General features: G+C 50.5%; 4 protein-coding genes across 8 annotated transcripts; 1 reads left to right on the top strand and 3 right to left on the bottom strand.

The window, feature by feature from the left end:
• Nucleotides 1-608: 608 nt before the first annotated feature.
• TIMM17B (translocase of inner mitochondrial membrane 17B) lies at nt 609-7144 on the bottom strand. Its single transcript, XM_016218453.2, has 6 exons — nt 7074-7144; nt 6139-6238; nt 4546-4609; nt 3141-3269; nt 2942-3052; nt 609-2851 (listed from the first exon to the last, which is right to left on the bottom strand). Exons 1-6 carry the CDS (start codon nt 7097-7099, stop codon nt 2772-2774), a joined length of 510 nt encoding a protein of 169 aa, XP_016073939.1. The 5' UTR covers nt 7100-7144; the 3' UTR covers nt 609-2771.
• Nucleotides 7145-7279: 135 nt separating this feature from the next.
• On the top strand, nt 7280-10733 carry PQBP1 (polyglutamine binding protein 1). 4 transcript variants are annotated; one of them, XM_016218444.2, is made up of 7 exons: nt 7280-7432; nt 7834-7918; nt 9160-9271; nt 9493-9605; nt 9799-10089; nt 10319-10382; nt 10542-10733. In XM_016218444.2, exons 2-7 carry the CDS (start codon nt 7852-7854, stop codon nt 10696-10698), a joined length of 804 nt encoding a protein of 267 aa, XP_016073930.1. In that variant the 5' UTR covers nt 7280-7432; nt 7834-7851; the 3' UTR covers nt 10699-10733. The 4 variants fall into 4 exon arrangements, with proteins under 4 accessions (XP_016073930.1, XP_016073931.1, XP_087685482.1 ...); XM_016218445.2 differs by having other exon boundaries at nt 7280-7918; XM_087829356.1 differs by having other exon boundaries at nt 7341-7918; nt 10292-10382.
• Nucleotides 10734-10972: 239 nt separating this feature from the next.
• SLC35A2 (solute carrier family 35 member A2) lies at nt 10973-19059 on the bottom strand. 2 transcript variants are annotated; one of them, XM_016218428.2, is made up of 5 exons: nt 18969-19059; nt 17260-17442; nt 14051-14202; nt 12390-13126; nt 10973-11086 (listed from the first exon to the last, which is right to left on the bottom strand). In XM_016218428.2, the coding sequence occupies exons 1-5, from the start codon at nt 19057-19059 to the stop codon at nt 11059-11061; spliced, it is 1191 nt and encodes a 396-aa protein (XP_016073914.2). In that variant the 3' UTR covers nt 10973-11058. The 2 variants fall into 2 exon arrangements, with proteins under 2 accessions (XP_016073914.2, XP_087685455.1); XM_087829329.1 differs by lacking the exon at nt 10973-11086 and adding an exon at nt 11254-11314.
• A 1254-nt stretch (nt 19060-20313) lies between these two features.
• PIM2 (Pim-2 proto-oncogene, serine/threonine kinase) lies at nt 20314-25369 on the bottom strand. Its single transcript, XM_087813493.1, has 7 exons — nt 25133-25369; nt 24892-25001; nt 24129-24179; nt 22053-22425; nt 21537-21713; nt 21211-21439; nt 20314-20519 (listed from the first exon to the last, which is right to left on the bottom strand). Exons 1-6 carry the CDS (start codon nt 25191-25193, stop codon nt 21276-21278), a joined length of 936 nt encoding a protein of 311 aa, XP_087669619.1. The 5' UTR covers nt 25194-25369; the 3' UTR covers nt 20314-20519; nt 21211-21275.
• Between the last annotated feature and the right edge of the window lie 2481 nt (nt 25370-27850).

Raw genomic sequence — 27850 nt, 5'->3', positions numbered from 1 at the left:
CTGGCCCCCAGGGACATCTGGTAATGTCCGAAGACATATTCGGTTGTCACGATGAGGGGCTGCTACTGGCATCTAGTGAGTGGAGGTCAGGGATGCCTCTCAACATCCTCCGGTGCCCAGGATGGCTCCCCATCAAGAATTCTCCAGCCCCAAATTCTCATAGTGCCACCAATGACAGACCCTAGAGCCTCCTGGAGCCCGGGAGCCAAGTCTGGGTACTCTGATGTCCTGGAGTCTTTTTCTAGAAGACCACGAAGAGCAGCACCTTAATGCAGACTTGTTCCTGCCTGCCAGAACCACCTTGTTAAGAGTGGGTTCTGTCCTGGACCAGACAGACACGTCGTCCTCCGTATTCAGAGCTGCTCAGATATTCTAGGACAAAACAGACTCATCAACACACTTGAGTACATAGTTACTCCTGACTACCTCCCTTTCCTGTGGTTCTGACCATACCTGCATTTCTATCACCCAGTCTCTTTCTCTTACTCTGTCCTTGTCTCTTTTCCTTTCTCTCTTCTCTCTCTGCCTGCATCTCTTTGTACGTCTCCATTACTGTCTCTATCTCCCTATGCGTCTCTCTCAGTTTCTTTCTCTCTTCATCCATTTCTGCCTCACTCCTGCCTTCTCCTGTGCTCTGCAGTCCCTGCCTGTGGAAACCACCAGGGGTCTGAGACCGCATTCCCTTCTTTTGCAAAGTAGGCCAACCATCTATCTGGTCAGGGGGTGGGGCCTGAGGACCTGGGCGCTCCAGGCTGGGCAACTAGGAGCCGGGTGACACCGGGGACTCCAGTCCCCCCACCTCTCACCCAACGCCTGGAGCCTCTGGTTCTAAACCCAGTAGTGGTCCTCCCCTCCTCGCTCCACCCCAGCCAGCAGTGGAGGAGCTGAAGCTGAAGGCCCCGCACGTCCCCATAAACTGCTCCACTGCTCCGTGGGTCCAGCCACCTTCCAGAGCCAGGATGGTGAACAGGTCCCTGGGGTGGGAGAGGTGGAGTGCCTGGGGTTTGGGTGTACCTGAAGAGGGGGGAGGCAGAAGATGCGAAGAGATCTAGAGGCTGAGGAAAGGGAGGCTGCAGATCTAAGGGGCTGTGGGGGCGGGGCCCACTTGGAGGGAACCAGGGAGATACAGTAGGGATGGGGCCTCAGAGGAGCCTGGGTTGATATACAAAGGAGATAGGGCCTGCAGGAATCTTAGAGGGCAGGGCTGAAGACACTAGGGGCTATGGGAACCACAGCAGCTTTGGGAGATCAGGGGTGGAACCTGAGGACTCCTAGAAGGGAAAGGCTCACCAGAGCTAATGGGATGGTGCTTGAGAGGACCAATGTGGGGTATGGAAATATGGGGAGATGTGGCCTAGAGCTGAGGAAGGGCAGAACCAAAGGAAGTGGCCCAGAAATACAAGGTTTGCAGTCTGGGATACCCTGGGTCTGAATGGAGCCCCCACACTACACAGGCCTGGGTGTGAACTTCCAGCTCGAGGCTGGGGCCCTGCTGAGGCCCTGAGAGCACTGTGTGCACAGTGCCTGCCACCATCATCCTGCCCTTCCAGGGTCTTCATGGGCTGGCTGGGCTCTGCCTGGCACTGAGTCAATCAAATAGGCAGTGTTGCAGTTCTGCTACCACTGAGGACCACCAGGTTCCTGTTGTAGTCTTGGGAAACCCTGGGACTCAGCATTTACACCCCCAGGGAATGACTTTGTATAAAAGAGGGCATTTCCACCTCTTTGCCATGGCTTGCACAAAAGGGACAGCTTTTGTCTCCCCTGAGGCCATTTGCATTGGAGCACTTGCACCCCAATTGAGATGTTTGCCTCACCCATGCAGGAGTTTACACGGAAAAGACAGCTTTTGGGGCCAATGTCCATCCAGAAAAATCTCTTTCCCATAACTCCCCTGGCCCAAAATGAAAACTCATTTCTGCTTATTTTGTGGTTCCCCTTAAAAAAATACTGACAACACTGAGCAACAAAGAGCAGAAGTATCTCTGTGGTGCAAAAGAGACTGACCCTGGCCCCTTCTTTAAGGAAGCTGGGTCTCCCTGACCCTTCTTCCCAGGTCCATGGTGAGGTCATATTGGAGGGGGATTATCTTCACACCAGTGAGGTGACTGGTATCCAGAATGACAGAGTTCACTGTGAGGTCAGATTTCCCAGACTTGGCAATGAGGCCTGGGAGGGAGGGGTCAGGCATGCAAAGTGCAGAACCACCCCCTCCACCCCAGCAATCCCTGTGTTTCCTCACTTCTTTCCCAAGTCTATTCCTCTATGTACTTATGATTCATCACTTGGCTCCCACACATGCTTATTCATGTACCTATTAACATCTTGATTCATTTCCCCCTCCTGCTCATTCATCCTACAGACATTGACTACGGCCCACTCTCTGTGGGACTCCAAATCCTAGGGCTTCTGAGTCCCTGAAGAGGGCTCCGCTTCTTGTCTCAAGGAGGGGCTCCCATAGGTAGCTTAATGAGTACATATGTAGGCATTTCAAAACTGGCTTTAAATACTCATCAGGGCGATATGGGAAGGGGCTAGGGTGAGAGCTTGTTACATGTGAGTATGGGACTGGGGTGCCCTGAGAGAAGAGGACCCATTCATCAGGGCAGCTTGGGTGCCCCACCCCCACCCTGGGACAAGGGAACAGAGAGTAGAGGCCCTCTCTGGAGGGTCCCAGGGCCAACTGGGAGCCAGCCCTCCCTTCGAGGTAGATCATCGGGGAGGGAACCAAGGAGGAGCTCCCACGATGGTGATGACAGGCGGTCACTTCCTCAGTGGTAGCTGGGATAGCCTGAGGCCGGGGTACTCTCCTTAGAGGGCAGCTGGTTGGGGTCCTCCAGGAACGGGGGTGCTGGAGAGGGGAGAATCAAGTAAACGTGAGCAAAGGAGGCTAGGCAGAGCATTTCCCACCTCTCCCTGACTAGCTTCACCAGATACTCACCGTTGCGGAACTGCTGGGCAGTGTAGCGAGTGAGGAGGATGCCAACACCCTCGATGAGGGCCAACAGGATGCCCCCCATCATTGCTGAGCCCACCATGGCCAATGGGCCACCTGGAGGAGCAAGGAGGCAGGGAGAGATGAAGGCTGGCAGAACAGGGTGGAAGGGGCTGGGGCCAGAGTCGGGGTCGGGGGCACTCACTGCGGGCAGCTAGCACAGCCCCAGTCAACGCTCCACTAGTGATGGAGTTCCAGGGATCCTCCTTGCCCCGAAGCCGCACCAGACCACAGTCGATGGTGGAGAATAGGCCCCCCCACACTGCGAAGCTACCTGCAGGAGGACAGAGGTCCAATTAGTGTTCCTGGGGAATCCCAAGAATCCAGAGCTCAGGGACTGGGGACTTACAAGGCCTGAATGCTCTGGCAGAGGGAGAAATATCCAGATGCAAAAACAGATAGCAAATTCCTGGGAGATATCCCCCATCTTCCCCTGTGTTACTACTTCTTCAAGCTGTCTCTAATTGCAATGGCCATTCCCTTCTCCTTCATAGGGAGGTGACAAGTGTTTACAAGCACATTGATCTTCTATATGGCTTTTAACAGAGCAACTTTGATCTTCATAAACCACTACACAGAGTTGGAATTCTGATTTTGGTTTCAGTGAGAAGGAAACAGGTTAGGAAAGCCAGTTAACAACATGATAGTCAAAATGTTTACTCAGGCCTTGTTGTGTCCTGGCTTCTGATCTAGGTACTGTGGGCTATTTGACGTCTTTTATTTTTTTCTTTTTTAAATATGCCTTTATTGATTTCTGAGAGGGAGGTAGAAAGATATAGAAACATCAATGATGAGAGTCACTCATCGGCTGCCTCCTGCACACCCCCTGCTGGGGATCGAGCCCGCAATCTAGGCACGTACCCTGATCGGGAATCGAACCACGATCTCCTAGATCATAGGTCAATGCTCAAGCGCTGTGACATGCTAGTTGGGCAACATTTTATTGTTAATGTTGACCTGAGGATGTATTTTCTATTGCTTTTCAGAGAGAGAGTGAAAGGGAGAGAGAAACATCGATGTGAGAGAGACACACCAATTGGTTGCCTCCCAAATGCTCCTCGACCAGGGGCAGGGAGCGAACCCGCAACCCAGGTATGTAACCTTGACAGGGAATCAAACCAGTGACCCTTTGGTGGGGAGGCTGATGCTCTAACTACCGAGCAACACTGACCAGGGAGACTTCTAACATTTTAAATTAGTTAATATTATTAAAGTGCTTAGCAGAGCAACTGGCACTTAGTAAATGCTATGTAAATTACATAAGTTACAAAATGACTCTGGTGGTTACTGCTATCGTCATCCCCATGTTACAGATGAGGTTCAGAAAGGTTAAGCCACTACTCTAAGGTCACACATCAGGAAAGAGCTAGGGTCTGGACTTAAAAAACTCCAGAACTCACCCATATTAAATTGTTGGGAAACATCACTCCCTCAGGAAGTCCCAGGCAGAGTTGGGGCTGAAATGTGGACCCCCAACTTGAGGACTAGACCCCAAGCAACAACCACCGCCAACTTTGCCGTCACATCTGCTATCTCCCCAGGCCTCTCACCTCCAATCTGAGGGGCTCGGATCCTCACAGCATTGGCACTACCTCTCAATCGGTGCCGAATTCCCTGGGGAAAGTGAGGAGGAGAGTCAGAACAGGGCTGAGGCCACTGACAGACAGGGTTTTTAGATTTTCAGAGAGGGAAGGGGGTGGGAGTCCTGTCAGGGGTATTCAGAGGTGGAGATGTGGAGAAGGAGCCAAGAATTAGAGGACTGGGGAGTACCCCAACACAAGTATTCTGAAAGCTGGGTTGAGAAGCTATCATCCATCTATCCATTCATTCAATGATTACTGAGCACCTATGTCCCAGGCACCATGCTGTATGCAAGCATAAAGCAGTGAACAAAGTAGACCTGGTCCCTGCCCTCTCATAGCTCACATTCTAGTGGGACAGACAGATCCTGGGCAAGGGTACAGATAAGCAAATCAGCTTCAGATGGCAATATGCATCCTAGAGGAAACAGGATAAAGAGATATGATACCGGGAGAGGAATAAGAAAAGGCCTCTTTAAGAAAGGGGCATTTGTGCTGAGAGCTTAAGATGACAGGGAGAAACTTGGGTAAAGATCCAGGAAAGAATTACAGGAGTTGAGGGGAGGGATGAGGAGAGATACATAAATTGCAGAGACCTTGGCAAATGGATGGCATTCAAAGTATGGCATTTGATGAGATCTCCAGGAGGGAGTTGTCAGGAAAGAGAAAGAATTGTTTATGTTAAATTAAAAACACTTTAAATTTAAGGCTGTCTTCCCTCTGCTAGTTAAACTGTCACTTCCTTCTATCCAGGTTTCTGACCCAGAATCTGCCTCTAGGTGAAATCTGTCTGGCTCTGCACACACATATAGAATTTGGTGATGTGGATGAAAAACAGGGCTCTGCAATAAAAACTAACAGTAAGTAACCACACAGGATGATCTGATTGATCACAAATTCCTAACTGGAGGTCATGATGGGTAGTCATGCGTCAGGCCTATAACTTCCCTAGTAAAGAGGTTATCTTTGCCTTAAGCAAGCCCTGTTAATTTTTTCTGTGCATCTAGGTTCACACACCTTTGAAATGCTTCTTTTTCAGACCCCTCAGAATCGTAATCACCCTCCAGAGAGCACTAATCTTGTTAACCATCCTGTAATCCAATCATACAGATTTCCCTGCTCTGCTTTCTCCTACATTCATGTAATCTTCCCTATGTTCACTCCTTAATTCCAAATGTATAAAACTGCAAACTGTCATTCTGGGAAGCATTTTCCTCAATCTGTTGAGATCTTGCTTCCAGGCATGTCCTCTATTTGGCTCAAATAAACTCTAATGAACTTTTATAAATTTTTTCCACAGGTTTGAATGTTCTTATGTCGACAGTGATTACCATTTTCACAGCACAGCATTTTCACAGAGGAGCTCCAGTTGGGTTCGGGAATGAGGCCATGTTTACGGCTCCCCAAAACCCCAGACTTTGGAGTGAGGCCTGGCACATAGTAAGCAGGCAGGCACCAAAATGATTAAGTGCATGTAATTGGCAGCTCCAAGCAGTTTTCAGAGCAGTATCCCATGCTGGCAGGGCAGGAGCCCCGTACCACCCAGGGAAAGCCAGGACTCACGACAGGGGCATTGCGGAAGCCCTTGATGGCCTGGAAGACTCCACCACCGATGACACCCATAGTGAAGGCTCCACCGCAATCATCCACAATTCGCCATGGGCTGCAAGTGTCAAGGGGAGGATGGGGTTAATTTGAGCCCTCCTCCTATGCCATGCCACATGGACTCTTTCCAACTGGGAGAAATCAAGTCACTCTAATGGGAAATAGCATTTCAGATGAGATTATTTCTCCCTTCATTTAAGCAAGAAATAGTGCAAAAAGGGAAATGTATCGCCCTCTCTGCCCCTCCCCTTTGCAGCTAACCAAGGAATCAGCCAACGGTTTTACTATCAAAGATTAAATGAGCTGATATGCGCAAAGAGTTGGCATGTTTAAATAATCACTATAGAAGTGTGACCTGGCTAGTATTGTCCCACCCCCTCCTTAGAAAATGAACGGGTCCAAGCCCCGCCCTCTTCCCTCTTTTTAACCTCTCACAACTGGGAAAAACCAAGAGCGGGTCGTGGGGAGAACCCAGCACCACCTCCTTGCTCACAATAGGCTCATCCAGGCCCCTCCCCCACGCACTAAAGCAACCTGGGAAAAACCACGCGTGGTAGCCCTGGGGATTTCCGCTCAACACCGTGCCACCCCTCGGCGGGAGTGGATTAAACCAGCGCGTCTCTTTTTGTTAAAGACGGGCTGGGAGATACGGGGTCAGGGGAAACGTGGAGTGCTTCGTCCTGCACCGCACCTTCTCCTCCAGGAACATGGCTGTGGCCCCTCTTAACGGAGCCCGAGTGGGCGGGACCAAGTGGAGGGGAGCGCAAAGAGACAACTAAGCGTCTCCGGAGTCTGGCCCTTAGCGCTGTGGGGCCAGTGCCTCCCCCGCCCGCCTCCCACAGCTGGCCATGGTGCCGCAGGGACAGTCCCGAGGCCTGTGCCGATCGTCGTACCAGGGCTCCCGAGCGTACTCCTCCATGGCGCCGGCGTCCAGCCGCGCAGTCCAGCTAAGCCCAGGCTGGGCCACGCCCCCACTGTAAACGCACACCGGCGCTAGTGCTCCCACCTATCCCACGGCCACAATTAGGTTGCTGCGTCCTACGTCAGGTCAACAGTGCACTCTCATTGGCTACCTAGGACGCGTCATCTGTTTTCGCAGCCGGAGCATTGCCCAGTTTATTTCGAGTCTTGGGGAGAGAGGATCTCTCTTTGTGCTTTGATAGAAAAGAGTCCTGTGATCCTGGTGATTCTAGCGGCGACGACAGCGAGGCGGCCCGGTTGACAGCTTTCCACGACCCGTGTGACTCTATTGGTAACGTCGAGGGGCATGCATATTTTGGAACTGGAGGAGGTGCTCCACTGTGCACCCCCATCCTCTCTTTGGTTTCTCCCACCCGGCAGTCTTTGGGGGACGTTGGGTGAGCCCATTTCTGGGGCGTGGGGGAGCCGCGTTAGACCTTCGGCGATGGGCGGAGCCTGGGCCTGGGAGAGGAACTGGGTTCTGGAGCGCCTGGCCTGGAGAGGAGGGTTGGTGAGAGTTTTGGTGATATTGCCACTTTATCTCTTCCACCTTTGAGCACAGCTTTCGTCTCCCCAGCTACTGGTGCAGGTGGTGGGGATCCAGATGAGCACATGCTGAGGGGAGGCGCTTGGTTACTGGATCAATTCAAGTTTTCATCTGAGCTGGTTTTTAGTCGATCTGTCCGTCTCTAGGTCTGTCTGCTACTCGCTATGCCGCTGCCCGTTGCTCTGCAGACCCGCTTGGCCAAGAGAGGCATCCTCAAACATCTAGAGCCCGGTGAGAGCTAAGAGCAGATGGGCCTACCACGTGCCAGGCATGACAGGCACTTTGTTGATAACTGCTATTTGGCACGGTGCTTGGGCCTACTGTGCACCAAGCAGTGGGGTGGCAAGCATTTCATTGTTAACCATATGGATTCCCGACACCCATTCCTACTGGGTGCCAAGCATGGGGGAAGGAGGGAGCCGGGGGGACATAGACATTTCATACAGCTGATACCTAATTGGGCCTACTGTATGCCAGAGTCAGTCCAACCATGGAAGTAATTACAACAGAGTATCTAATAGGATAGCTGTCACCTACTGCAGTTTCCTGTGTGCCAAGGACACTGGCAGGATGCTGATACTGTGGTGTTCTTTACCCATACTGATAGCATTTTTCCAGACCTACTGTGGTGCCAGGCACTATGCTGCTGGCATATATGTTATTGTTCACCATATCACTAGCTGACGTGTATTTTGGTTGTATTAAGTGCCTGGATGCACATTATGTTAAGCCTCTTAGGTGCCAGGCCCTGTGCACCTATTTTTTTCTGATAGTATATATCTAATTAACGATAACGATTATAGCTGACATCTCTTTTGGGCTTAGTGTGACAGGCACTATGCTATTGTTGACATACACATTTTATTGTTAATTATATCCACAGCTGAAGTCCATGATAGGCCCACTGGGGGCCTAGTAGAGCTGACAACATATACCTTTTTTATTTTACTGATGTTAACTGACAACTGTATGCATCGGGCATCAGGAACTGAAGAGGTTCAGAGCAGTGTTTGGATAAATTCCTTGCTATCCAAATTCTTGCTACTAAAAATACAGGAGTCAGAAATCCCCTACTTGCCAAGCTTGGGAGCGGAATAGATTTGGACATTTTCAGGTACACCTCTTGCTGTTTCAACTAATTTTATCCAAATAGATTTTGGTAGTGTGCTGTTATGTACTCCTGAACTCAGGAACCGAAAGAATGTGGATAAGTCCCTATCTAAACTCTGAAACCAAATAGGCTTGGGTAACAGTATATCTTATATGAAGCCAGAAACAGCACAGTTAGGTATGTACATGTTTGGTAAGTTCGCTATTTAGCTAAGACTTGGAATGTGAGTGCTATGTGCCATGGATGGTGAGACCTGGCATACACACACGTGTCCGTGTGAATGTGAGCGTCTCTCCAGGCTCAAACTGTAGGATGAGAATCCCAAGTACTTACTGCTCTCCTCTTCTGCCTATCCTGGCAGAACCAGAGGAAGAGATAATTGCTGAGGACTATGATGATGATCCTGTGGATTATGAGGCCACCCGGTTGGAGGGCTTGCCACCAAGCTGGTACAAGGTGTTTGACCCTTCCTGGTAAGCCTGGAGACCTGGGGGAGAGGAAGCTGACTTATTTCACCCTTCCTGTGCTGTTCCTGGCCTTGGGGAAATGGGGGATACAACGGAAGGGATCTGGGGGCCCTCCCTGGGGCGTCCTGACATGGGGTGGGTATAGGCAGATTGGGGAGCAGTTGAGGCTACAAAGGGAGGACATCTGTGCTGACACTTCTTCCCTCCTTCCCACTGCTGCTCCTCAGCGGGCTCCCTTACTACTGGAATGTGGACACAGACCTCGTGTCCTGGCTCTCCCCACATGACTCCAACTCCATTGTTACCAAATCTGCTAAGAAGCTCAGGAGCAGTAATGCAGGTGAGTTGGCAGGTCCAAGGGTGCCTCAAATGCTTCTAGCATTTCTCAGAAAGGGCTCAGTAAATGATAGTGGATCCAGGAGAGGCAGGTAAGACAGGCAAACCCAGCCCCAGGCAAGAGGCTGTCAAAGGCAAAGGCTACTGGGTCCTGAGGTGGTAAGAGGAAGGTCACTTCAAGGCTTTTGTGTCCCTAGATGCTGAGGAGAAATTGGACCGGAGCCATGAGAAATCGGACCGGAGCCATGAGAAGTCTGATCGGAGCCATGAGAAGTCCGACAGGGGCCACGAGAAATCCGACCGGGGCCATGAGAAGTCAGACAGAGACCGAGAGCGTGGCTATGACAAGGTGGAAAGAGACAGAGAGCGGGACAGGGATCGGGATCGGGATCGGGACCGTGGGTATGACAAGGTTGACAGAGAAGAGGCCAAAGAACGGCGCCACCATCGCCGAGAGGAGCTAGCTCCCTACCCCAAGAGCAAGAAGGGTAAGTTGAGCAGGGCCAGGACTGGGGTGAGGCAGCAAGGCACCAGAGGTACACCGTGTACAGAAGCCCTTACTTCTCTTCATGCAAGTCCCTGAACCTGGGGCTTGGGAGAAGGTGCTGCAACCATGGCACCTGTGGGTTCCATTTTTTCTTGCATTGGGGGCAGCTCAGCAATCAGGGGTCCCTTGTGCCTCCATTGAAAACCTTACTCTGCCACCTCCTTCCACAGTTGCAAGCCGGAAGGATGAAGAGTTAGACCCCATGGACCCCAGCTCGTACTCAGATGCACCCCGGTAAGTGACACGCCTCTTGAGCCCTTCTCTTTCCTGGATTCCCTGCACTGGTGACCATTCCTTTCTGCCTGTCTCCTTCCCCGACTCGTCAGTTTGTTTGGGAGGGGGTTGCCTGCCACATCCCACATTCCCATCCCCTGACCCTCTTGTCACCACCAGAGGCACATGGTCAACAGGACTCCCCAAGCGGAACGAGGCTAAGACAGGTGCAGACACAACAGCTGCCGGACCCCTATTCCAGCAACGCCCCTACCCATCCCCAGGGGCTGTACTCCGGGCCAACGCCGAGGCCTCCCGAACCAAGCAGCAGGACTGAACTGTCCTGGTTTTTAATAAAAGCTTTTCAGTGGATCATGTTCACCAGGCCAGAGTGCTTTCCTTCCCTTGCATTTTTGAGGCTTTCCAACCCAAGGCAGCAAGATGCAAAATAGTTTATTTGTAAAAACTCACCTAAGAAATACTGTGAAGGTGGCAGGAACATGGGGGCAGCAGGGGCTGGAGGCTGAGGTGGGTCCTGTCTGGGCCCTCCTTACCAGAGTCAGCCCTGCATGGGGGTGAGGGGAACCAGGGTGAGTGTCTGCCTTCCTCCTCCCCTAATACTGATCAAAGTTTGGTCCTGGCTGGGCCAGGGCAAGAAGGGAGAATGAGGCCAGGCCAGCGTCTTCAGTCCCAGCGGCTACGAACCCTTCACCTTGGTGAGCAACCTGTGGTGGAAATGGGGAGGAAAGAAAAACACAGAAAGCTGGGGTGGGCTGGCAGGCAGGCATCCTGAGCAAGCGAGGGCAACAGTAGTGAGGTTGGTAATCCTGGGGTTAGTAATAGAGCCCATGTGTAGAGAGCAGGTCCCCTGGGTCAGAAAGCTACACATGGACTAAATAAATACAACATCTTTATTTGGCATTAGGTATCCTGACATTTGTTCATTACAGTTCCTTAGAAAAACAAAAAAATCAGAACAAGTTAATCAAAAATAAAGATCCAACAACCCTATTTACACATAGCAAAGACAGCCCAGGCTTCTCCCAACCAGGAGCGCGTGCACACACACGCAAGTGCACCTGTGCGTGTGCGCACACACAGGAGACAGTTAAGGGATTAATAAGCTTTGAGAAGTGCATGGGGCAGGTTCCCTATTTCAGCAACTTTAAGACTGGTCCCCCCACTAATGAAGTAAGGATGCCTCATTCAGCCAGTGGAGTAGCAAGAGTGTGGTTGTCAGCTTTATTTTTTCTCTCAAGATGTCTCAGAAAAGAACCCTGCATCTGGCAACTGACTGATTTACATTCAATGAGACCTAGCCACTTCAGGGACCTCTTTCCCTGCTTTTCCCACACCCTGGATCATCAATTACCTGATTACACAATCTTCAAACCACTAAAAACCAAATAGGCCCTATTTTTGGACCAGACTAATGCAAAAATCTCAGCTCTCGCCCCTACCTCTCCCTGGGTGCTCACAAAAGACCCATTTTCTGGGGTCTCAGTGTCAGGGAAGCTGCCTGAAGGCCACAAAAAGAGCTGCAAATGATCCAGTGTGGTGGTGAGGGAGAGAAGGCCTGGAGCTACAGGAAATAAAACCCCGTAGGTAGGCATCAGTCATTACTAAAGAGCTATAGGATTTTTGTCCAATTTGTTCTTACAAAGGTGGAGGGACTCTCCCAGGCATGAGACAGGACACCTCTGGCTGAAGGAGGAGGGCAGACAAAAAGGCCTTAAATGACAGTACCTCCAACCTGGTCCTCAAAGGGGTTAGACTGGGGTAGAGGAGGTGGCTCTAAAAAACCCCTCCAGAGGAGGGGGGGGTCAGTGGACAAGGAAGGTTTCACGTAACGCCCGCCCAGCCCCATGCCCCTTCCAAAGTCTCAATGACCTGGGATAAAAGACTTCCAACCCCAGAGGGGCCAGGCCCCAGTGGCAACTTGAGTCCTGCAGATGCCCAACACCCTCCACCAAGTCCCCCTCCCTGTCTCCCCACACCGATGCCAGCCCTCACTTCACCAGCACTGACTTTGGCAGAAAGGGCTCCGTGCTGAGGTCTCCACGGTGGGAAGACAGCTGCGGTGGCGGTGGCTGCCCAGGAGGCTGCTGGTGAGTGCAGGGCCCGGAGGCAGAGGTGGAAGTGGAAGCTATGGCTTTGGCTGCACCTCGGGGAAGGCTGTAGAGGTAGACGGCGCCAATGACCAGCCCAGCGCCAAGGGCAAACAATGGGTCCACGTGGAAGCCAAAGAGGCGGATGGAGGCAACAGTGGACAGCACGATGGACAGGGAGGTGGCAAAGCCCTTGAGGATGTTGTCAGCGTACTTGACAACAACAGCCACCAGTAGCCCACCAAATGCCTGGTTGAGCACCACACCCCAGACAGCAGGCGTATATCCAAAAAAGAACCCACGGTGGGCCACAGCAGTGCCCTCAGCCCACCAGAGTCCCACCAGGCCCAGTGCTGTGCCGAAGAGGCCCAGCTGCAGGTTGCGCAGCCACACAGAGCCTGAGCTGCCTTTGAGGATCTTCTCAAAGTAGACACCTGCAAAGCCCGAGGAGAGACAGGAGGCCACGACAGCTGCTAGGCCCACCCCAGGGTTCTGATCCAGTGGCCGTGGGCCCCCACCACCAGCTTGCTGTGCCTGGACAATGGCGACACCCGTGAAGAGGAGCAGCAGGGAGACCCATTGCAGCCGGGAAAGGCTGCGGTTCAGCATAAGCACGGAGAATAGGGCCGTGGTCAGGATCTTCAGCTGGTACGTCACCTGCGAGTGGCACGTGGAAGACACTGAGGGCTGCTGCTGACCCCCAACATGTGCACATGGGGGACAGCATCCACTGTGGGCCCCCAGGCACAATGGGGGGACAGGGGAGGGTAGATGACAATAAAAACAGCAAAAATCTCCAGCCACTGGTCACTGACTGATAGGTAACTAAATAGCTTTGAGGTACCTCCCAGAAGGTACACAGGAGACTGACTGTGCAAGGAAATCCCTGGCCATACCCAAGCCCACATCCCAACCCCATTTCCTAGCTGTGTAATGAGGGAGCAAGCACTTGCCCTGTCTGAGCCCTGACATCATCTGCTGTAAAATATGGCTGGTGTATGTCAAACACCTCACACAGAAAGGAATGAATGAATGGTTGACATGATGAGGGAGGTCTTGATCAATACCTGTTGATACAAATGAGTCTGCCACACAGTATCAGCAAACTATGTGCCTGGTGTGGGTCTAAGCACTTCATGTGAATTCTTTCACTTAATCCTCATGTATGAAGTGCGCACTATTGTAATGTCTAATTTAAAGACAAGAAAACTAAGGAACAGGGATTTTAAATGACTTGCCCAATATCACACATCACACAGCTAGAAAACAGAGCTGTGATTTGAATCCAGATGGCCTGGCCCCGGAATCCAGGCTCTTTAACCATTTCACAAGGCTGCCTGCAAATAGCCTAAAGCTTGCCTATCACCAACCAAGGGCTCTTCTTCCCCGGTATTGTATCTTTTAATCATCCCAGCATCCCAGTGACTGGCTATTACTATTTTCATTCCCATTTCTCACAGATGAAGAAACAGGTCAAGGAAGTTTCACCGATATTCCAAAAGTGATACAGCTCCTGCTCTCTGCAGCCCCATCCCCCACCCCAGCCAGTTCCTCCAGGGCCATGCTGGGCTTGGGGCTCACCTGGAAAGTGGCAGCTGGCAGGTTGGAGATGGCAACATACTGGAGGTTATTCTGCAAGGTGTAGATGAGAGAGGGCACTGCAAGCTTGAATGTGTCCACATACTGCACCAGGACAGCCTCGTGGAGGAAGAGGACCAGGTGCTTCACGTTACCTTGGTGGATGGAGGAGAGCCCTTTTTAGCACTGACTACCAAAGATAGGGATCCTCTGAGGGCTGGGACTAGGCCTGGTCCTATCTCCCCACCACACTCTGACTCCCTGAGGGCTAGAATGAGATCTGTGCTCTCAATTTCCCTACAGTATAAGCACATCTCCAGTAGGCCTTTCGGATACTCACAGAAGTCCATTAACACTGGACCTAACGCTGTCTGAGAATCATAGGCCCTATCTCACTCATCTTAGAGCCTACCTCCCTGGCACAGAGCCCCATTCACTGAACTTAACACTGTGCCTGAGAATCACAGGCCATATCTCACTCATCTTAGAACCTACCTCCCTGGCACACAGCCCCATTTAAGGCAAGCACTCAATACACATTTGTACAATGAACTACACAGCATTAACTAGGATCTTGTGAAGCAGAAGCCCAAGGACTGTAAGTGGAAGGCTGTTTACCAAACGGAAAGTTTTAGACTCCACTTGTAGACTTAACCTAGCTCCTTACTGGCCTGTGAGCTGCCTGAGGGACCATCTCCCACTTGGCTGCATCTTTCTGCCAGCCCTATACACACCAAGCAGTTGCCCCTGACATGTGGAAATACACAGGCTTGAGTATTAAGCAGAAAATCTGGTTGGAACCGGCTGAAATCAATAAATGGGAATACTTTCCTATATAATAAGGCCTTTACAAAGCCCACCCCACTTTTTTTGCAGTTCAGTGTCAAGGGAAAAAATAGCACTGCACAAGATTATCACAGGAACTGTTGATGCTCACTCGCATTCCCTGTCCTTGCCTTTCATAGCATTAATCCCAGGAGTAATTATCAATGTCTAACCCCTTACCCAAATTTCCTGGGCCCAGGTGTTTGGGTGTTCAAAAACTTGCAGGTGTTAGAAAGATAACATGGTATATATACAATATATTTTGCAAAACACATCCCACATATATGGGCTCCACACCATAATCAAGCACATTCATATTCCCACCAAATGAGAAAAAGAAAAAACACAAATATATAAATAGCCTTACATCAGGTCAGGCCAAGTTTTACCACCAAACTAATTCAGGAAAAAGAAAAATGGGGTGTGTGTGTGAAATTGTAGATAAGAGATGAAAGCCTGTGATTAAATCTGTAGCTATTTGTTTCTCCCCCTATAAAATATCAGCCCTATGAGGGCAAGATGCAAGTCTACACTGCTAACACATCCACCTCCACAGCCAAAGCAGGGCCTGCCATGCAGTGTCCACTAGAAAGTCTCAGAATCAATCAGGAACAGAGCAGGTAGGTCCCTAAACTGCTGCCTCCCAGGGCCCTGGAGCTAAAGAGTGGATAAGAATGTCTTGTTCAATGTAAGTGCTGAGGGCATAGCCACATGTAAGGCCTTTATAGAGAAATGACTGGGCAACATTTTAAAAAAGGCCTTCAGGGAGGTGTTTAAATTAGATAAAGCCAACTTATAGGAAATACAGAGGATAGAAGACTATGTTAAATGATACTACAGGGAGGCAGTCAGCAAAATCTAGGTTACCTAAAGTCTACAAGACAAATGACTTGATTTCTTCAACAAATTAACTACAGAGAGAAAAAAAGAGTTGGAGGGAAACCTAGAGGCTAGCAAACTCAGAAGACATTAGCCAAGTACAAAACACTGATCTCGACATAAACTTTACTCAAATACTCATAGATATAGAGAACAGACTGACAGCTGTCGGGGGGGGGGGGAGGTTGGGGGACTGGGTGAAAAAGGCGAAGGGATTAAGAAAACCCCCCAAAAGTTCATAGAAAGACAACAGTACGGTGATTAGCAGAGGGGAAGGGAGGTGGGGAGAGGTAGATGATAAAGGGGGGATAAATGGTGATGGAAAGAGGCCTGACTTGGGGTGGTGAACATACAATATACAGATAATGTATTAGAATTGTACCCCAGAAACCTATATAATTTTATTAACCAGTGTCACCCCAATAAATTCAATAAAAAAAAATTTGATTCAAATACAATTTTTAAAATGCTTATGACACTTGAGAAATCACTGGAATATTTGGACATCGACTGGATATTTGATTATTTTATTAACTTTTAAAATTATTAATTTTTTGATGTATGATTTTAGATATTGCATTTAAAAAAAATGTTTTTATTGATTTTTTCAGAGAGAGAGAGAGGGAGATAGAAGCATCAGTGATGAGAGAGTCACTGATTGGCTACCTCCTGCATGCCCCCTACTGGGTATTGAGCCCGCAACCCGGGCATGTGCCCTGACAGGAATCAAACCTCGATCTCCTTGTTCATGGGGCGACACTCAACCACTGAGCCACACTGGCCAGGCTGCAGTTATTTTTTTTAATGCACCAAAATATATACTCAAGATAATAAAGGGGATTTACTTCAGAATAATACTTCAAGTGGGATATAGGGCACTGTGTTATAACTGTTGATGAAATGCCTAAGAACTTAACTCGTTTGTATCAATTAGTCTATAGTAAAATTGGTTTCATTATACATAGTTTCATTTAAAGTTGCTGAACCCACTGATGACATTGAGGACTTATGTACTTCAATATAATAAGGTGGGGGGGTAGGTAGGCAAACATATACATTGGTAGTGAGTGGATAATCACTGATGCTGTTTATGGTAGAGTGGCCATCAGTTAATAATTGTTGAATCTGGGTGATGGGTACATGCATATTTTACTATTTTTTCATTTTCTCACATTTTGTGTTTGAAATTCTCCATAATAAAAAGTTAAAGAGAAATAAATCAATCACCATGTGTCACCTGCTACTTATGGGCACAGACTGGCTCACTTATACAGTACCCTCAGGCCAGCTCCAAGGGGGTTTGGGGTATAAAAGTATGGATACAGCTACTCATAGCTGGAGGAACAAGGCAGCTTGGCTGCACTTACACACTTCCCAGGCAGTTTCATAGACACAGAGATGCTCCCCCAGCAAACCTTCCATGTGGATGCAGATGCGCACACACACACACGCGCACAGGCAGAATCCTACCCACCAACTCCAGTGCAGCCCCCCTCCTTGGCTCATACCCCTCTTCTGTGCGAAGAGCAGCAGCAGGCAGGTGAGACCTTTGAGCACCTCAGCCATGACCACAGCAGTAGTGGCAAAGAAGCGGTCGCCAGGTAGTGTGCGGGTGTAGCGGATGCTGAGGATGAGGGAGGCATTTTGGACCACCAGCACAGCTAGGGATATGTATTTGAGGCGCCGGTGAGCTGTGGGGAATGGAAGGAGCAAGGAGGAAGGAGTCAGAAGCTGTTTGGAGCATAGCCACACCACCACCCTCCCCTCTCCTTTTTCACCCAGGATCCTCCTAGCCACCACTGCTTTCTCCTCCCTCTGCCTGCCCATCCTGACCCAATAAGAGTCTGACTCTTCCTGCTCCCACTGCCTCAGTCACAGGAAGAAGAGCCAGAAAGGTAGAAGTGGGCAGGGCCCATACCTGGAATCCTTCCTGAGGTGTCAGGAAATGGCTAGGGCAGGCCCTGGACACCCCCTTTCCCAAGTGAGAAGCAATTCTCCCCCAGAAAAATACCAACTACAATTCTCAACATTTATTGAGTGCTTACTGTGTGCCTATCACTGGACTAAGGGATTAATATGGATTACCTCAAAAGACCCTTATATTGCTCTGATCTCTGAAGGAACTATAAGGATTCCCATTTTATGGGTGAGCAAACCAAAGATTTATATCAAATGCTGTTTCTATTTAATGAGGGGGTTGTCCCATGTAAAGACTGATATCCCAATACAGGGAATGAGACCACTGTATAAAGCACCCCCTAAAAATCAGTCTTTCTCCCAACTAAGAAATTATTTCATTTCCTCACACTCAGAATGGTCTTTCCAGCCCCTCCCTCCTATGAGGACAAATTCCTTCTGATCCAAAATAATCTAACAAATAAGAAGTGATTCCCACACTGTCCCAAGGATTGACATATAATCAATAGTTTCTTCACCAAAAATGGTCTGGTTCCTTCAATGATATAAGGAAATATTTCCCTATACTCCACATAGTCCAGTCCTCCAACTGCTGCATCCCCCTACCTCCAGCCAAGGAATTATTCCTTGTTTTATTCAGACAATGAACAATCTCAGCTATAAGGGCCCGGCACCCTCAGAACATCCTTTCTCTGCCACATGAGGGACCCCCAGAACGGTCTGCTCCCCATATAATGAAGGACATCCCCATCCTCAAAATGGACTCTCTAAGTCACATAAGGAAGGCCCCGCCCCACCCTAACTCACAATAGCCCCTATCTCTTTATAAGGAAGAAATCACCACCCTCAGAATTGCCTCTCCTTTCTATAAGAAAGCACTCTTCCACCCTCAGAACAGCCTCTTCCTTCTATAAGGGGAAAACTCTCCTACCCTCGGAATGGTCTCTCCTTTCCATAAGGACAGACCCCCCCCCCCCACACACACTCAGAATGGTCTTAGTGGTCTTAGCCTCCCTAAGAGAAAATGTCCCCCTACTCAAAATAGTCTCTACTCTCCTAGTGCGGAAGGGACACCCCACCCGCCCCGCCCATCGCCCTCAGACTTGGTCTCTTTCCTGCCCCCAACACTGACAATGGTCTGTTCCGTCTTCCCTCCCCCACCCACCCTCACCCCCCGCCACACACATAGGTCGCTCCATATGGGATGCTCCCTTTCGCCTCAGTGAGCGACCTTCCTGACGCCCCACAGCGATTCTGACCCCTGCCCTGCCGCTGACCGCTTTGCCACAGCCTGTCTCACCCGCACTCACGGTACCAGGCTCCAACGCCCCCGCGGAGACCGCCCCCGGCCCGGCCGCCGCGGTGGAACCGCCAGACCCAACCGCTGCCATGTTGGCATCTGCCTGGCCCGTCCCCTCGGCAACAGCAGGCCTCTTCCGTGTCCGTCACTTCCGCTTCCGGGCCGCCGGGGTGAGGGGGGGACGAGGGAAGGGCTGATCAGAGCAGTGACTCTTTGTCCGCTCCTGAACGCCAAGTTATGACAGAGGCCTCGGGACTCCCAAATTCCATCGGGATAGGGAGACTGGGCGTGCGGCCGGCTCAGCCTCCCATCTCTGCACAGCCTCTTCGACCTATTCCCGTTACTAGACCCGCCCTCTTCATTGATCCCGCTTTGTATATCACCGCCCATCCCGTCGCCTCGTCTCATTGGTTCAGTTGCCCCCTATCTCAGTTCTTTATTGGCACGGTCTTCTGATGGCACCGCCCTTTCCACATCAAAAGTAGGTGTTTCCTGGTTGGACTCAAGTTCCTTTCCCTTCCCAGCGAGGACCCGCCCCCTTGAGAGCCTCCGGGCTTTTGGGAGCAAAAGGAGTTTGAGAAGGCGAGGCAGGTGAGGGTCAGGCAGGTGAGCTAGCAGATAAATCAGGGGAGTTCAGTATATACAAAGTGAATAGGCACTGTAATTTAGTTGAGCCAGAGAAGGGAGGGCAAGTAAGCCAACACTGAGATGAAAAAGAACTGAGTCGTCAACTAGTAAACCGGATGAGGTTTACAGGTTAGCTTTTGAAAGCAGGGCAAGAGGGTACAGCTGAGGTGGGGACAAGTGAAAACAACATAAAATAGGGAAGGTAAGTCAAGAATTAAGGAAGGAGGGATGAGAGGGATGAGCAGCTAAGGAGACAAGGGAGAGGCGAAAAGGTAAGGGCAAAACAAGTGTCTTACATCCTGGTTATTAGAAATCAAGGAAGGGTTGGGAAGATTCCAGTCTGCATTCAAACCTAGCCCCACCCTCACCAATGCCCTGAAAGGGCTTTTCTTCTCCCATGGGGAAGGGATTTACACCCTTCCCAGAGTTGGAGTTTTTTTTTCCTACCCCTGAGCTAGCCATCTTTAACTGGGTATGTGTCCCAAACATCTTCAGTGTCTATTTCCAATGGAGCCCTTCTGCACATACTGGTCATTACATAAGAGCTGGGGAAGGGGTGCTGTCAATAGTTTTTCTTTGTGTGAATCCATAAAAGATCTTTAGGATGGCACCACAAGACTGAGGCTTCCTGAGGGGTAAAGGTGAGATCCAGGTCCATCTCCCTCTTGGCTCAGCATGCAGTAGATGCTCCACAAACGCCTCACTGCAACTACAACTGGCCAGTCACTTGTGATTCTATTACGTTTATTAAATAGTGGGTTTCCACACATGGCTTTTTAAATAATCCAGGCATGTGGAGAAGGGAGAGGATGACACAGTTGGAGCTCCCTTCCTCCCAATACATAAGTATTTACATTTCAGCAACTGGACAATCCTGGCTCAGAAGGAGGCAGCAAGAATCCAAAAAAGGTGGAGGGGGAGGCCCTAGGAGAACAAACAACAAGACTTATTTCCCCCACCCCAGCCCCCCAAAACCATCCACCCCATCCTAGTGGACTCTGGTGGTATCCATCTCTCCCATTCCTTCCCAAATCTTGGAAGTAGGGTTTCTCCTCACCAGAATAAGAGCACTTGGAATAACAGAGTAGGGTCCCTTCACCAAAAATAAAATAAAATTAAATAAAATTAAATTAAAAATTAAAAAAAATAATAAAAAAAAAGCCCTGGGATAACAATAGGGCATTACCTCCCCCAGAATAAGCAACCCTGGGCTGAGGTAGGCAAGCAGCTTGACTGAATATGGAACCCTAGGCTAGAGGAAAGAGTTCCTTTACTAAAATAAGAGCTGCTGGGGTATTCAAAGGAAAGCACCCTTGCCCAAGTTAGAGCATTTGAACTAAGTTTGTGTGGTGGTAGCAGGCAGGAGGTGCCAGTGTAAGGGTTGTAACACATCAGAATAAGATTCCTGGGGCTCAGAATGGAATTAACTTCAACCAAATAAACATCCTTAGTAAAATGAGAAGCAAGGAAATACCCCCCTCCAGAATAAGAAACCGTAAATTCTGGGAGGAAGGCTCCTTAACAGGATTGGAATGGGGACTGGGCAGACTTGGCTTATGTTTTCTGACCCCTGATCCCCAATCTCTGACCCTAGTAACACTGGATTTTTAATGACCTGTAAAACCAGATCAACAGATGTCCTTCTATCCCTGTAGCATGGCCATGGGATGGCTATCCCAACTAGGGCAGCAGGGACCAGGTCAAAGGGGTAGAACCCCCTTTAGGGGTACTAGGGGGTGCATCCTCAGCTGGTGTCTGCATCCAGGGATCCAGCAGGATCTCCTCCAGTGAAGGTCGGGCAGAAGGTTTAGGGTCCAGGCACCGGCGGATTAGGGCACAACAGTCTGCAGGTCAGAAATACACAGGAAATTAGCAGTTAGTTGGGGCACCAGTCCCTGGGAGGTATGGAGTCCACTGGGCTAGGGCCAGTGAGGGCCTTACCTGGGGATACATGGTCAGGGAAGTGGAGCTCGGCCTCCAAAATCTCCTGGTCCCTCTCAAAGGGAATGTCCCCGCATACCATGTCATAGAGAAGGATACCCAGTGACCAGACAGTGGCCGGGAGTGCATGATACTGGTGACAAGAGATCCACTCCGGGGGGCTGTATACCCTTGTCCCTGCATGTAAGCCAGAGAGGTTAGACTACTCTTTGATAATGCCCTTCTTCCCACCCCACCCTCCCCAGGAAGTATGGTCCTGTAACCACAATAGGAGCTCTTTAAACAGCAGGGTCTCATCACCAGAATAAGAACCCAGAACAAGGTCAGGGCACTGTGAGAAAAAGGGCTTTAACAGAGGACAAGGCATGAGAGCCCTCAATATTAGAAATCAAGAACCTTATAAAGGTACAATGTAGATTAAGGGTTACAGGACACCCAAGCACTGGAGATCAAAGGTCAAGTCCATAAAGATAAAAGGTAAAAAAATCTCCCCACTGAGATTTATGGAAGCCTTACCATCAAAGTCAGTGTAGGGTTCATCATGAAGCAGGGCGCCAGAACCAAAATCAATGAGTTTGATACAGACTCGGCGGAGGTCTATCAGGATGTTCTCATCCTTGATGTCACGATGGACAACACCACGGGCATGGCAGTGCCGAACGGCTGCCACTACCTGAGCAAAGAGGCAGCGGCTTCGATCTTCACCCAATGGGCCCTGTTCTGTGATGTAGTCAAACAGATCCTGGGCAGGCAAAGGCCGCTCAAGGACCAGCATGAAGCCCTCTGGTGTTTCAAACCAGTCAAGCAGGCGGATCACACCAGGGTGTCCACCACCCGCACCCACCTTCCATAGCAGTGCTACTTCCAGTGGGCATGTGACCGAGTCTGACTGTGGGAGGAAACAGGGAGAGAGAAGGGAACACAGACATTAGGCCAGTAGCTCTGAGGCTGACTTCTCGCCTGAACTTAAATCACAGCCCTTCAGCCTCCTAACTATGTGGCCTTGAGCAAACCAATTCCTTCCTTGGGTCTCAGTTTCCTCATCTTAAGGGCACAAACTTACACAGCCATTGGTAAGATGATTTAAGCCAAAGCCTATGCACATCTGGCATGTAATAGGAGCTCAGTAAATACCTGAAGAACACATAAAAGTGGTTCTTAATGAAAGACTATTATGGATTTTTTTAAAAATTATCTTTGCTTTATTTATCTTTAATCCTCACCAAGGATATTTTCCCATTGCTTTTTCAGAGAGTGGGGGTGGGGAGGAGAGGACAGAGACAGAAAGACAGACATTGATGTGAGAGAGACACACTGATTGGTTCCCTTCCACATGCACCCCAACTGGGGCTAGGGATTGAACCCTGGACCCTTCAGTCCACCAGCCGATGCTCTAACCACTGAGAAAAACCAACTAGGGCTATTATGGAATATTTTATATGCTTTGTTCGCTGACATCTCCAAAGAGTTTAGAACAGTACCCTATGCACAGTAGGTGCTCAATAAATGTTAAATAGATGAAAGCACTTTACAGCATGGCATCTGGCACAGAATTAGCACTAAACACTATTACTGTGTAATGGTTTCTGTTTTGCTCACTGACATAGCTCAAGCACTTGACAGTGGCTGGCAACAGAGCAGGGCTCAATACATAGTATGTGTTAAATAGGTGAAAGCAATTAGTAGAAAAGGTCCTACCACAAACTGAGCTCTCAATAAAGATAGTATTTTTCCAAGTGCTTAGAATTGTGCCTGCCTGGCACATAGTAGGTGCTCAATATGCTTTTGTTAAATAGCTGAAAATGAGTACTTGTAAAGGATCAGGCACAAATTAAGAACTCAATGTTATCACGATATTTTGTTACTGTCACCAAGCACCTAGAACCGTGTTGAATGAAAGTGATTAGTGGAACTTAGAATACAGTAAGCTTTTTACGATGAAGCAAAATCTGAGGAGTACTCAATAAAGGGTATTAATGTTACTAGCCACAGAAGCCGCCCAACTAGCCCACGTGGGCACAAGGACTTTTAGAAGCAGCTCTCCTGAGATGGGGCCCTCTCCTGGCCACGCCACTGACTTGCACAGCTGCAGACAGGTTTCTCACGGTGATGGAAATTCCACTACTGCGCAGGCGCACCTTCTCCCTCAGGGTCCCAACGCTTGCGCAGGCGCAGTCTTCCCAGATCCCGCCAGGGGGCGCTCCCACCTTTACAAGTGGCCCAGACCCGCCCTGCCGTCCGTTAGCGCGCTAACGGCACAGAAGCAGCCACCGTCACCATGGCAACCAGTGACCTCTGCCCCCCCGCCCCACCAGCATGCCCTGCGGGCAGCCCCTGAGGCAGCATTTGGAGGGAGGACGAGAAAGGGGGGTTGGAGGGGAGAATCCAGGGCTCCAGGGAAACTAGGGTGAGTCAGAACTGTGTGGAGGTGTGGATGTCACTGCAGGGGAGTAAACATGGGCTGGGAGGAGTGATCTCCTCGCCAGTAACAAGGCCCAGGGAGGCGCACAAGCCACAGAAAGGCAAGGGGGCGAGTGAGCCCATAGTCAGCTATGGCGCCGCCAGGTCAGGAAGGGCTCCGAAGATACTCACCAGGGTGGACCAGCCCAGCACGCGATTCCGGGGGATCACTTTGATGGCCACCTGGAGAAGCGGGCTGGGGTTAGGGGGTTGGAAGATAACCCCCCAAAGCCCTCCCAGTCCTGAGCCTCACCCTAGTCTTTGTGGCCCCAACAACACCACAGCACGACCCTCAAGAAGCCGGGGCTTCTCCCCAGCCCGCAAGTCCCCATGACCAACTTCACCTCTCCCACGGCCCTCAGCTCTGGGCTATCCCTTCTAAATCTCAGAACCTTGCACTCCAGGTTCTGAGTTCCGAATTTCTTCACACCCCAAGCTCTCCATCTTCCAATTCAGCCCCAAGACGCCCGACTCTGCCCCAGGGTCCTGTTCAAGACTCCATACTGAACACCTTGCCTCCAAAATCCCCCGTATCTCAGCTCTGGGTCCCCACCTTCGCAAACATTTACACATCCCCTGGATCCTGGGGTCCAGAGTCCTCAGGAAACCCCGCTCCCAGGTCTCACTCCCTAGCCCTCCCGAATCCCTGCCCCTCCCCCACACGCCCACCTGAGTCGCCACACACACACACACACACACACACACACACACACACACACACACACACACGAGGGCGCGCGCGCCCTAACGCCCCCAGCCAACCCGGATCCTGGTTCTTAGGACCTTACCACACACACATTGTGGATTCATTCCCAGTCAATCAGTAGCCCAGCTCTGGGCCTCCCGCCCCCGCTACATGCACACCTGACCCTCCCCAAACCCTCGTGGCGGATACCTGGAGTCGGTCTGTGACGCGATGTCCTGCGAAGACTGTGCCAAAGCCCCCCTTACCCAGCAGGGGGCCAAGTCGGTACTCGGCCTCGAATGCTTCCCGATCCTTGCCTCCTACGCAGGGAGGCGAGGAAGTCAGGGTGGCCGCGTGCTGAGCCGCGCCGCGACCCCTCCCCCCTCCCCCCGCGCCGCCCTCCACCGCTTCATCCCGCCCGGCCTGGTAGCGGTAAAGAAGCCTCGCTCACCTGGCGGCGGTGTGGGGGTCACGGGGGCCACCTCAAGCCCCTGAAGAGGCTTGCTCAACATGGAGGAGGCGCTGCGCCGATTGAGCCCGCTGAGCCCGCAGGGCGACGACGCCCGGGGCAGCGAGGATGGGGAGCCAGGACTTGGGGGCGCCAGGGTGGAAGGCAGGGAAGCTGGTGGCCCAGAAGCGCCCACAAACGGCGCAATGCTATGATTCTCCGCGCTCGCCAGCCCCAACGCTACTGAGCCGGGGCACGCGCCTCCCGAGAGAGTCGCTCAGGGCGACAGCCCCGCCCACTTGGCTTTGATCAATCCGGACACGGCACCTGCTGTACCCCAGCCAATCGGAGTCAGCCCTTATTTGCATACCACCCTCAAGGTTTCAAGTACCCCCTTATGCAAATACGCGCCCGGATCTTCCGTGGGGGCGGGGCCTGTATGCAAATGAGGGGCGCGCGCGAAGAGGAAACCGGTTCTGGGAATCCCTTTGCAGCAACTGCATTTGTTTTGGTTGTTGCTCGGGGTTGTTTTTATATATGTGCGTATGTGTATATATAGATATAAACTTCAAAAAATACCCCTGCACCCCCTCCTTTCCTAGGGGAGTTGGTTTGCTGCTGTCTCGAGTTAGCGCGGTGATAATGCCAGACCCATCTTCTAAGAATCTGGGCCTGTGGCTATCCAGAACCCAGTCTCTGACGGGTGCTCCTCACCAAGGAAAGGGGCCCTCTAGGCGACCCATGGCTTCTGCCCTGAAACTGAAGCTAGGGATCCTGGAAGATCCTATTCAGCTGCTAGGGAGGAGTAACCCGGTGACTACCACCACGAGGGGGGGCATGCTGGTCAAAGGTAGCATCCTCGAAAGGGTAGCCTATGGGGGTGTTTTTGGAGCCCTTAACCTAGACCAATGTGGATAGATGTGGCCGTGAGCCCAGTCAGCAGGTTTAGAATCTGGAAGGGTGGGGCAAGGGGGTGGTTCTTGAGGAGTGGGAGCAAGCCAGAGTGGTGCCGGCCTCTGGGTGTGCTTCCAGGTGAGAGACAGGGGCTGAGAACTCGAAGAGGTGGTAAAGTACCCCGTCACAAATTTGAGAAAAATAGGCCTCATGCCACAGGAAGACAGGTACGCACTCCAAAGACACACACACAGAATTACCATGTGAGACATGATACGTACCATCACATTCATGTAAACTTGTCCTAGACACATACACAGACATGCACTGTAACAAAGAGTGACATTTACTGTCAGGCAGGCATGCTTCCAGAGTCATGTCCCAGAATGACACAGAGATACAGTCATAGAAAGACAGGCACTCCAGAAAGATTCACATAGACCTACATTACCATGTGACAATGACACAGAAATGTCCATCAGACACACTGCTAGAACTTGTCACGAAGACACTGGCACCATCAAATGTGCACTGTCACATAAAGACTTGTACTGTCCCAGAAATGAGAGTCCCAGAGTATGTCACAGGAAGCCACACAGATGCTTGAGACATCCATGCATTGCTACAAAGGCAGACATATATGTGTGATAGAGCCACATAGGCAGTGTCACAAAAACAGATGTGGATAGACCAAGTCAGAGACATGCATACACCTGTAGGCATGCAGCACTGTCACTGACACTGTTCAGAAATAGGTACCCAGAATCTGTCACAGAAACACAAATGGACATCCACCCCATCAGGAAGAAACCACAGATGTGCTATCACAGACCCACACAAACATGCACTCATTTCAGAAACAGGCACAAACTGTCACCATCTGACACACCTGGAAACAAGCCCTCATCACACACACACTAGAAACACTCTGTGAGATGCATATAAAGACTTGGACTCACTACAGTACCATACACACAGACAACACCCAAAAAGCAAATACACACATGTACTCATTCACCTGACTTTATTAGGGGTCTAATGTAAGCCAACCATGCCCTGGTGGGAGTGCAGATACTAGAGATATCTAGATAAGTCAGGCATCATAGCCCTTGCCCAGGAAATTGATAGTACAGTTATTGGGGAAGGAGTAAAGACATTTATTGATAAGTGGGAGAATGTGGACAGGCTTCTCAGAAGGCAATCCTCTGTACATCTTGAAAGACAAGGCTGTGGGCTCAGGACAGGGGAAGGGCCAATTCTAAGCAGAGGCCAAGGTAATTGGAGGCAACAAGTAGGCAGGGGCAAATGGTATATAAATTTCAACAGAATAAATATCTACTAACATTTGAACTTTTGGAATGTGCCAGGCACTGTGCCATTCATTATGTTGACCATATGCATTCTCTCTCAATGCTCACAGAGAGAATGTGAGGTAGTAGACATTCATCACCCCTGTCGTACACATAGGCCACCTGAAACTTGAGCCTGTGATTTGACCAGGGCCACATGGCAAGAAAAAGCCAAGAAAGGTTTCAAACCAATTCTCCAAAATACACATGCTTGACCAGTAGATTCCAGACATCCTTTGGACAGCCACTCAGCCAGCCACGCCCTCACCTTTATAGCTGGACAAGCATCCTTCCACAGGGGCCCCATTATTGAGGCACAGCAAAAAAAGACACTGGGCCAGCCATCCTTTTCTGCCTTGCTTTTACCTCAAGGAAGGTCGGGACACAGAAGTGTCAGAGAACTGGGGGACATGAAAAACAAAAAAGGGTTTAGCCATTCTTCAGCTTCTGAAACCCAGTGGAGGAGGTCCATCTGGTC

The sequence above is a fragment of the Miniopterus natalensis genome, chromosome X (assembly GCF_054644295.1).
Source record: "Miniopterus natalensis isolate mMinNat1 chromosome X, mMinNat1.hap1, whole genome shotgun sequence".
In the NCBI taxonomy this organism is placed as follows: domain Eukaryota; kingdom Metazoa; phylum Chordata; class Mammalia; order Chiroptera; family Miniopteridae; genus Miniopterus; species Miniopterus natalensis.
Note: the sequence above shows the minus strand (reverse complement) of the source record. Positions and strands in the feature narration are given on the sequence as shown.